This window comes from Pseudorasbora parva, chromosome 11, assembly GCF_024679245.1.
Source record: "Pseudorasbora parva isolate DD20220531a chromosome 11, ASM2467924v1, whole genome shotgun sequence".
In the NCBI taxonomy this organism is placed as follows: Eukaryota; Metazoa; Chordata; class Actinopteri; order Cypriniformes; family Gobionidae; genus Pseudorasbora; species Pseudorasbora parva.
In genome coordinates, this window is record NC_090182.1 from 44,126,900 (window position 1) to 44,138,542 (window position 11,643).

General features: G+C 42.5%; 1 protein-coding gene across 2 annotated transcripts in view; it reads right to left on the reverse strand.

Moving 5' to 3' along the window:
• The window catches only part of LOC137093257 (TBC1 domain family member 9B), a 42,317-nt gene extending 40,679 nt beyond the window's left edge, over positions 1-1,638 (reverse strand). For both annotated transcript variants that reach the window (XM_067458065.1, XM_067458063.1), the window contains exon 1: positions 1,395-1,638. In XM_067458065.1, coding sequence (XP_067314166.1) covers positions 1,395-1,512 — 118 coding nt within the window. In that variant the 5' untranslated portion in view covers positions 1,513-1,638. The remainder of the gene's footprint in view (positions 1-1,394) is intronic.
• Between the last annotated feature and the right edge of the window lie 10,005 nt (positions 1,639-11,643).

Consider the following 11,643-nt stretch of genomic DNA (forward strand, 5'->3'; position numbering starts at 1 on the left):
TTTCAATGTTTTTGAAAAAACACTCTTCTGCTCATCAAGGCTGCATTTACTTGATCCAAAAAAACATTAATATTGAGAAATATTTTTACAATTTAAAATAACTTTTTTCTATTTGAATATATTATTTAAAATGCAATTTATTTCTGTGATCAAAGCTGAATTTTCATCATCATTACTCCAGTCTTCAGAGTCACATGATCCTTCAGAAATCATTCTGATATGATTTGCTGCACAACAAACAAAATGTAATATTATTATCAATTTGGAAAACAGTTGTGTACAAAAAAAATTTCAGGATTATTTAATGAATAGAAAGTAAAAAGAACAACATTTATCTGAAATATAAACTTTTGCAACATTATAAATCTCTATACTGTCACTTGATGCCATTCAATGCATCCCTTCTGAATAAATGTATTAATTTCTTTAAGTTCTTTTCCAAAAAGAAAAAAAAAAGAAAATTCTTACCGACCCAAAACTTTTGAACGGTTGTACAATGTTACGAAAGCTTTCTAATTCAGATAAATACTGTTCTTTTGAACTTTCTATTCATCAAAGAATCCTAAAACTGCTAACTGTTTTCAAAATTGATAGTAATCATGTTTGTTGAGCATCGACTCATCATATGAGAATGATTTCTGAAGGATCATGTGACCCTGAAGCAATGATAATAAATTCAGCTTTGATCACAGCAAGAAATTACACTTTAACAAACTGTTATTTAAAAAAATATATATATACAATTATATAAAAATTATATAAAATTGTGGGATAAAAAGATTCTGCAACCAATGTTAATTGTTTCGGGCCAGTAATAAAGTGTGTGTTTATATTATACATACATACATATACATTCATACATACATATATATTATATTATACATATATATTATATTTTATATATATATATATATATATATATATATATATATATATATATATATATATATATATATATATATATATATATATATATAAGCATGGTAATCATTGAGGAGAATGTTAAATAAGGATCATCATATTCGAAGGACAAAAAGCAAGTTGTGTCTTATAAATAAAATATTAGGCACCTATAAATGTTACATTTCATGTAATTTCAGCCATCAGTTATTTATTCATTATACTGTGTTCCTGAACAATAGCAAAAAGACAGCATTTAACCATACACTAATAATTGTACATGTTAGACATATCCGAATATCTCATATATAAATAAACAGATGACGCAAACAAAGTCAGCATCAATGAAGAGATACAACATAAACAACCCAGCCTGCAGATCTGTCAGTGTTATAATGAATCAGGAGCACGCATATATATCTTGGTAGCTATACTTCATTATTCATGAGTAATTTGTCACGTCGTTCATATTGAGAGGAATATCTCGCTCGTACCCGTGATGCCTCCTCCGCGCCCGTGTCCCTTCCTCCTCTGCAGGATGAAATACGGATTCGCCCGCTCGCTCACCCACAGCGCGTTGGCCAGTAACACCTCCTCCGGGGTAATCCACATGGCTTAACGGGCACTTTCACTCTCTAGCTGCGGTAAATGTGTGAGTTTTAATCATGCCAGAATGGACGGGACTCAGCTGATGTTTGTTTCTCTGCATGAGCCAACTCACTGCGAGCGAAGCCTGCCGCCGTGGAGCCTAAACGGCCTCAAGAGTCAATGAGACTTCAAAATAAAAGCCTTTACTAATACGCTTAATCATATATCATTAATGTATATTGAAATCATATTTATTGTAATAAGTGCTATATAATCAAATAGAATTTAAATTACTTTTTTTCAGATTTATTCCTTGACAACAACATTTTGACAACCCATAATGTTTTGTCTATTCAATAAAATGTAGTTGTATGGCAAGCCGATTAAACATGTAATCATTAAAACAAACTATGTTCATGATACTAGTATTTTTTTTTAGATACAACTACAAGTATCTATTTCATTAAGTACTAGTACTAATTCATTAGCTACTAATGTCTATTGTTTAGTGTCATAACTGTCAACACTCCCGTTTTTGCCTGGAGTCTCCTGTATTTCACACCCACCCCCCATATTTGTATGGTCCAAACCTCATTATATTAATAATCACATCAAATATATTATTCCATGGTTGCCAGATCTTGTATGAAACATATCCTACTCATAGAATCAACATATCCATAGACTGTAAAAAAAAAAAAAAAAAAAAGGACACATTGTACATTTTTCAACCCAATTTGTGACCTCGACCTGGCAACCTACAACCCAGTTGCACTGTTGATATCTGCACAAGGCATAGGAATTTGAATCAAGCATCACTGGTAGAATCAGGAGGAGAAGACTCCTCCTGTAAATTAAGCTAGTAAATTAAACAAACATTGAACAAACAATAACACACACATTTATGGTACAGAAGTACATATGAAATGTATTATTATTATTATAGGTTTATGTGAGCATTGTTTTTAAAATTACTTAAATTATAAATTCAATCAATCAAATCAATCAAAAATGTATACAGCACATTTAAAACAACGCAGGCGGACCAAAGTGCTTTACATAGACACAAAACATTCAAAACCACATATAACTAATTCATTAATTTCTATGTAAAGCACTTTGAATTGCCATTGGGTATGAAATGTGCTATACAAATAAACTTGCCTTGCCTTGCCAACTAAGGACAGTTGAAAGCAACAGAAAATAAATCTGTCTTTAACATAATTTAAAACCATAAATGGAGTCACAAGACTTGATGTAAACCGAGAGACCATTCCAAAAGTTTTTTTTTTTTAAGCTTAACAAATGTTAATGTGTTATTTCATTAAAATGTCAATGAAATGTTTAACAGAGACATGAAAAGCTGTATTACTATCAGTGATTTAAAATATATTCTGTCTTCATGGTAATTATTTTAATTGATATACAGAAATAATTAAAAAAATAAATAATGAAGAAACGTATTAATTTATGCTAAAAATTGTGTATTAATTCATGTTGATATCTGTGTCATTTATGTGTATTTAGCCTGCCTCTGTCATCCCGCACCATATCCAACCCAAATGTTGGCAGGTATTGTACTAGTACCTTTTTAAAGATACTACTTATTCATTAGCTACTAGTGCTAATCCTTTTGATACTAGTATCTCTTTAAAATATACTAGTTATTCATTAGATACTTGTTCCTATTTTTAGATACTAGTATGCATTCTTTGGATAGTACCTATTAAATGGAGACTAGTACTTATTCATTATAGCTATTAGTCCCCATTAAATTGGTACCAGTATAGTACTAATCTACATTAGATACGAGTATTTATTTAGATAGTGACTAACCATTCTTTTGTTACTAGTAACACATTTACATTTTCTGCGATTGACTTCTAAGGGGAACTGTCATTCAGATATCAACTATTCAGTTCTGACTAATATGTATTCCAATTGTGACTTGTACATTAAATGTTAAAACGTGTATAAAGTCTGTGTGTGTGTGTGTGTGTGTGTGTGTGTGTGTGTGTGTGTGTGTGTGTGTGTGTGTGTGTGTGTGTGTGTGTGTGTGTGTGTGTGTGTGTGTGTGTGTGTGTGTGTGTGTGTGTGTGTGTGTGTGTGTGTCAAGACATTGACACAACGTTTTAACATTTAATCCTTAAAACCAACTTACATGTATTTTCATGCTACTAGTACTTATTTGTTAGATTCTACTATTCCATTAAGTACTTATTGATTAGCTACTAGTGCTTATTCTTTAGGTACTAGTTATTTATTAGATACTGGTACTTATTCCAATAGTGTCTAATAGTTCATTATAATTAACTTTAGAAATAGTGCTTGTTTTTTAGTTACTAGTAACATTTTACATCAAAGATATCCTTACCTAAATATCTACTAGTAGTAAATAATCAGTATGCAAATAATATGTTGAATATTAATGAACCAAGACATATCAAAGAGAGATGAAGTGAAAGGAAAAACAAGGAGAAATAATTAAAGGGTTAGTTCACCTAAATTTCTGTCATTAATTTCTCACCCTCATGTCAGTCCAAACTCATAAGACCTTCATTCAGCTTCGGAACTCAAACAAAGATATTTTTGATGAAATCCAAGAGGTTTCTGAGCCATCCATAGACAGCAACGCCATTAACACTTTCAAGGCCCAGAACAGCAATGGATGATTTTACAGGAATAGTTCACAAAAAATTAACATCAGCCTATAATTGAGTCACCCTCAAGTCATCCTATAGGTGTATATGACATTCTTCTTTCAAACAAATACAATCATAGTATAGAGTTACATAGCTTGTTTGCAGTCACATGGTTCTGATGACGTGAGGAATTCAGATTAAGGGCAGGAAGTGAAAAACAGAATCGACGAGATGGAGGAAAGTCTGTAATGTGCTGGTTTAGAAAGATATATCACAACATATGTTGGACACAGGTTGAGGAGGTGACGGTAAGACACTGGATAGCAAATCTAATAATGTCACTGATTAAACCCACTGCCTGTCACTCAATAAAATAATCACATTGCTTTTGAAAGCAATAACATATTTATTAGACACAGGTGTCTTTTTCATTTGTAACTAGTAAAAAAAATTGTCTTACTAGTTAGTTTTTATTTACTTGTCCACTGTACAATTAAAAATCTTAATAAAATAAAATAAAAATAAAAAAACATACTAGTAACATTTGGAATACATACTAGTATCTAAAAAAATAGGTATACTAGTATCTATTGAATAAATACTAGCTAATGAATAAGTACTATCTAGTAATACAGTATGTATTTAAAAATAGTTACTAGTACCTAATGAATAACCACTATTGTCTAATAAATACATACTTGTTACAAGACAGATGTCACAATTCACCAGTGTGAGTGCCTGTGATCACCACCAGAGGGCACTCCACCCCGGACTGTCACTCCATCACAAACTACATTACCCATAATCCTTGGACTCATTAGCACTCACTGTTTACACCTGTGTCTCATCACCTCATTACCTCTGCCTATATATACCTTGTTCACTCTGTCATTCATTGCGAAGTCTTGTTTAGTGTCACAACTGCATTTCTGAGCGTTTCTCTGGTTTCATGTATCTTGGTCTTTGATTTCTTGCCTTCTCCGTGGATTACCCTTTTGCCTGTTCCTTCTGTTTTGTTTGCCTTTTTGGACTGATTTCCTGTTATGACCTTTTGCCTGTTCTATTGACTACGACTTTGGATTACCCTTCAATAAATACTGCGTTTGGATCTTCAACCAACCTTCTGTCTCAGAGCAGTTTCGTAACAGAAGACTTCGCCAACATGGATCCAGCAGTATGTCTCGTCCGTCTATGCCAGGGAACTCACTCACTTGAGGACCACATCATAGACTTTCTGAACATTGTAAACTTCACCAACCTCCCGGACTTTATGTTGATTGACTTTTTTTGCTATGGACTTAACAAACAGTTGCAAAGCAAACTCGTCCGTGATGGTCCTCGAGGGTCCCTGGCTGAGTTCCTTGATTATGCCCTTCAGGTAAGCGGCTCTGCTTTCACAGTGGGTGTCATGGAGGAGGATTGTGACATAGACATTTCCACTGCATCTGCCGAACCTGTGTCTTTTGATAAGATGGCCGCTGAGCCTGTGTCTTTGGACAAGGCAGCAGACCTTCCAGAGCCTCGTGTCGTCTCAGCAGACCTTCCAGAGCCTCGTGTCATCTCAGCGGACCTTCGAGAGGCTGGTGTCGTCTCAGCGGACCTTCGAGAGGCTGGTGTCGTCTCAGCGGACCTTCGAGAGGCTGGTGTCGTCTCAGCGGACCTTCCAGAGGCTGGTGTCGTCTCAGCGGACCTTCCAGAGGCTGGTGTCGTCTCAGGGGACCTTCCAGAGGCTGGTGTCGTCTCAGGGGACCTTCCAGAGGCTGGTGTCGTCTCAGCGGACCTTCCAGAGGCTGGTGTCGTCTCAGCGGACCTTCCAGAGGCTGGTGTCGTCTCAGGGGACCTTCCAGAGGCTGGTGTCGTCTCAGGGGACCTTCCAGAGGCTGGTGTCGTCTCAGCGGACCTTCCAGAGGCTGGTGTGGTCTCAGGGGACCTTCCAGAGGCTGGTGTGGTCTCAGCGGACCTTCCAGAGCCTCGTGTGGTCTCAGCGGACCTTCCAGAGCCTGGTGTCGTCTCAGCGGACCTTCCAGAGCCTGGTGTCGTCTCAGCGGACCTTCCAGAGCCTGGTGTCGTCTCAGCGGACCTTCCAGAGCCTGGTGTCGTCTCAGCGGACCTTCCAGAGCCTGGTGTCGTCTCAGCGGACCTTCCAGAGCCTGGTGTCGTCTCAGCGGACCTTCCAGAGCCTGGTGTCGTCTCAGCGGACCTTCCAGAGCCTGGTGTCGTCTCAGCGGACCTTGCAGAGCCTGGTGTCGTCTCAGCGGACCTTCCAGAGCCTGGTGTCGTCTCAGCGGACCTTCCAGAGCCTGGTGTCGTCTCAGCGGACCTTCCAGAGCCTGGTGTCGTCTCAGCGGACCTTCCAGAGCCTGGTGTCGTCTCAGCGGACCTTCCAGAGCCTGGTGTCGTCTCAGCGGACCTTCCAGAACCTCCAGCCACTGACCAAAGTCCAGAGAGGACTCCGCCTCCTGCCCCGAGTCCACAGAGGACTCCGCCTCCTGCCCAGAGTCCACAGAGGACTCCGCCTCCTGCCCAGAGTCCACAGAGGACTCCGCCTCCTGCCCAGAGTCCACAGAGGACTCCGCCTCCTGCCCAGAGTCCACAGAGGACTCCGCCTCCTGCCCAGAGTCCACAGAGGACTCCGCCTCCTGCCCAGAGTCCACAGAGGACTCCGCCTCCTGCCCAGAGTCCACAGAGGACTCCGCCTCCTGCCCCGAGTCCACAGAGGACTCCGCCTCCTGCCCCGAGTCCACAGAGGACTCCGCCTCCTGCCCCGAGTCCACAGAGGACTCCGCCTCCTGCCCCGAGTCCACAGAGGACTCCGCCTCCTGCCCCGAGTCCACAGAGGACTCCGACTCCTGCCCCGAGTCCAGAGAGGACTCCGACTCCTGCCCCGAGTCCAGAGAGGACTCCGACTCCTGCCCCGAGTCCAGAGAGGACTCCGACTCCTGCCCCGAGTCCAGAGAGGACTCCGACTCCTGCCCCGAGTCCAGAGAGGACTCCGACTCCTGCCCCGAGTCCAGAGAGGACTCCGACTCCTGCCCCGAGTCCAGAGAGGACTCCGACTCCTGCCCCGAGTCCAGAGAGGACTCCGACTCCTGCCCCGAGTCCAGAGAGGACTCCGACTCCTGCCCCGAGTCCAGAGAGGACTCCGACTCCTGCCCCGAGTCCAGAGAGGACTCCGACTCCTGCCCCGAGTCCAGAGAGGACTCCGACTCCTGCCCCGAGTCCAGAGAGGACTCCGACTCCTGCCCCGAGTCCAGAGAGGACTCCGACTCCTGCCCCGAGTCCAGAGAGGACTCCGACTCCTGCCCCGAGTCCAGAGAGGACTCCGACTCCTGCCCCGAGTCCAGAGAGGACTCCGACTCCTGCCCCGAGTCCAGAGAGGACTCCGACTCCTGCCCCGAGTCCAGAGAGGACTCCGACTCCTGCCCCGAGTCCAGAGAGGACTCCGACTCCTGCCCCGAGTCCAGAGAGGACTCCGACTCCTGCCCCGAGTCCAGAGAGGACTCCGACTCCTGCCCCGAGTCCAGAGAGGACTCCGACTCCTGCCCCGAGTCCAGAGAGGACTCCGACTCCTGCCCCGAGTCCAGAGAGGACTCCGACTCCTGCCCCGAGTCCAGAGAGGACTCCGACTCCTGCCCCGAGTCCAGAGAGGACTCCGACTCCTGCCCCGAGTCCAGAGAGGACTCCGACTCCTGCCCCGAGTCCAGAGAGGACTCCGACTCCTGCCCCGAGTCCAGAGAGGACTCCGACTCCTGCCCCGAGTCCAGAGAGGACTCCGACTCCTGCCCCGAGTCCAGAGAGGACTCCGACTCCTGCCCCGAGTCCAGAGAGGACTCCGACTCCTGCCCCGAGTCCAGAGAGGACTCCGACTCCTGCCCCGAGTCCAGAGAGGACTCCGACTCCTGCCCCGAGTCCAGAGAGGACTCCGACTCCTGCCCCGAGTCCAGAGAGGACTCCGACTCCTGCCCCGAGTCCAGAGAGGACTCCGACTCTGGCTGGACCATCTGCTCTGCCATATGGGTCTTCAACCTCACCTCCACTGCTGTGGTGGTCGTCTGCTCCGCCGTGGGGGTCTTCAAGACCGCCTGCGCTGCTGTGGTGGTCGTCTGCTCGGCCGTGGGGGGCTTCAAGACCGTCTGCTCTACTGTGGTGGTCATCTGCTCCGCCGTGGGGGTCTTCAAGACAGCCGGCTCCGCTCCGGTCGCCTGCACCACCCTGGTCATCTGCCCGGACTGCGCCACCCTGGTCATCTGCAGGGCCAGCTCCATTTTGGCCTCCTGCTCTGCTTGAACCTCCAGGCTCTCTTCCACTACATGGGCCTGGCCCTCCATCCTGCCCCCGTATCGCCTCCGCTCCACCTCCCTCCTGGACAATTTTAGGAGCGTCTGGAAGCCGCTCCTTTGAGGGGGGGCTATGTCACAATTCACCAGTGTGAGTGCCTGTGATCACCACCAGAGGGCACTCCACCCCGGACTGTCACTCCATCACAAACTACATTACCCATAATCCTTGGACTCATTAGCACTCACTGTTTACACCTGTGTCTCATCACCTCATTACCTCTGCCTATATATACCTTGTTCACTCTGTCATTCATTGCGAAGTCTTGTTTAGTGTCACAACTGCATTTCTGAGCGTTTCTCTGGTTTCATGTATCTTGGTCTTTGATTTCTTGCCTTCTCCGTGGATTACCCTTTTGCCTGTTCCTTCTGTTTTGTTTGCCTTTTTGGACTGATTTCCTGTTATGACCTTTTGCCTGTTCTATTGACTACGACTTTGGATTACCCTTCAATAAATACTGCGTTTGGATCTTCAACCAACCTTCTGTCTCAGAGCAGTTTCGTAACAACAGAAATGCATACCTGTCAAGTATCCCGTTTTGGCCGGGAAAGTCCCGTATTTTACCCTTCTTTCCTGCCGTCCTCCCATATTAGTATTTTCCTGTATATATCCTGTATTTTAACACAAAAATAATAATACCAGAGGAAAAAAACAAAAACATTTCCAATCTGAGCTCTGTAACTGGCGATAACTGCCATCTGCAGTAGCCTACAGTACTGGTGCAACTACTGAGCAAGTTGCTCAGTAGTTGCACCAGTTGCTCAGTTGTCGCGAGGTTAGTTTGTGAGGTCAGATGACGAGTGACAACGCGGAAAAAACAAAAAACAAAAAAACAAGAGACGGATGATGGACGTAATGATAGAGACGGAAGGCACTCCAGCCAAAAAAACATAACCCTTGTGTAAATACCGTGATCAGTGGGACAGCGAATTTAATTTTCTGAAGAGGAGCAGGTGGGGGACAGTCACGCATTTTGTACGTTTTGTATCTGCGACTTCAGCATTTCACATCCATATCATGTGCGACAGCGGAAGATATTTTAAAGTGACAGTAACCACTTATAATGACAATGTAAAGAACAAAAGTAGTTGCTCACTAAATATGCTCTGCTGTTGACTAAATAACTTCAGTGCCTTTAATAAGGATTAATCTATATATAATTCCTAACGTATGCAGTGCAAACTGATAACAATGTATATTTCCTACTTGTTAAGTGGTTCTACAAGTAGGAAGAGCACAGGTACAAATTTAAAAGTATTATTATTATGGGTCTATGTGACGATTTATGCCACCCCGGATTCTTCAGTTCAAATCCTCCACATTCAGATTAATCTCCTACCGCAGTGGTTCCCAAACCTGTCCATTTTGCATGTCTCCCAATATCTGACACACCCATTTCAGGTCTTGCAGTCTCTAATAATGAGCTCATGAGTTGAATCAGGTGTGTTAGATGAGGGATCCATACAAAATGTGCAGGGCTGGTGGTCCTTCAGGACAGGTTTGGGAACCACTGTCCTACCGTATCGGAGAGAAATGTAGCTGCACGTTGATCTTTCATTTGTGGGTCTTTAATGCAGAGACTATCCTTGTGTGTTTGCAGTTGAAATATAATGATGCATTTAAAAGTTAATGGCCAAATGTGTCATTACAAAAGCTCACAATGCTGCTGCAGGTGAAATATAATGTGGGCAACACTGAATAGATATATTTTTGTCAGGTTAAATATTGATAGTTGGTCACTCAAACCCCTTTATTAACTTCTCTACTTAACCGTCGGACTCGCACATCCGTCATGTTTGTAGTTTTTTTAACGCTTTTTATCCGTGTTTGTAGTTCTAATCGAATCCTCGTCCAATTCGCAATGGGTTGTGGGCAATATCAGCCGTTAGAGTACACATCATTCCGTACTTCGAATTCGGACCAGAAATAGTAAACCATCCGGGTATCTTTGGAATACTCTTTTCAACATACGACGATTTGGGACATACTAATTCTATTTTCGAATACTATTTAGTATGGATAGTATGTGAATTGGGACGCAAGGATTGTGTCTGGGAGAGGGTGGAGCCTGGCGTGCTTGTAACAATACTAGTCAGAACTGAACAGTTGATATCTGAATGACAGATCCCCATAGAAGTCAATGGCAATGTAAAATGTTTTACTAGTAAGAAGAAAAAAAAAGTTACTAGTCATTATCTAAATAAGTACTATTATTTCATAAATATGAACTATTATCTAATAATAAGTATTAGTAACTAATGTATAAGTACTAGTGTCTAAATAGTCTAATCTATTTAATGAATGAGTACCAGTATCTAATAAATTAGAACTAGTATCCAATGAATAAGTGCTGACACTTAATGGAATACTAGTAGTATCTACAGTTAGGTTCATATATATTTGGATACAGGCACAATTTGAGTTTTTTTAAGTATTTACCTAAACATATTCAAGCTATGGTTGAAAGTTCACATCCTCAGGTTTAATTTGAGATTATTTACATCCTAATTGGAGAAAGGGTTTAGGAATTACATATCATGGGAGTAGCCACCCCCTTTTCAAGGGACCAAAAGTAATTGGATTGTTGAATAAAAAGCTGTTTCATAGACAGGTGTGGGCTATTTCTTCATTGTTTCTTCATCAATTAAGTAGATAAAAGGTCTGGAGTTGATTCTACGTGTGGTAATTGCATTTGGAGTCTACTGCTGTGAACTCACATCATGCATTCAAAAAAACGCTCCATGCAAGACAAACTGGCCATTATTAGGCTTCAAAAACAGTTTATCAGAGAGATAGCAGGAACATTAGGAGTGGCCAAATCAACAGTTTAGTTCACACTAAGAAAAAAATAATGCACTGGTGAGCTTAGCAACAAAAAAAAAAAAGGCCTGGACGTCCACGGAAGACAACAGTGGTAGATGATCGCAGGATCCTCTCCATGGTAAAGAAAAACTCATTCACAACATCCAGCCAAATAAAGGACACTCTCGACGAGGTAGGCGTATCATTGTCAAAGTCTTCAATCAAGAGACGACTTCATGAGAACAAATAAAGAGGGTTCACCACAAGGTGCAAACTATTCACAAGCTTCAAGAATAGAAAGGCCACATTAAACTTTGCCAAAAAAACATCTAAAAAACCAGTGACCTGACCAGTTCTGGAAAAGCATTCTTTG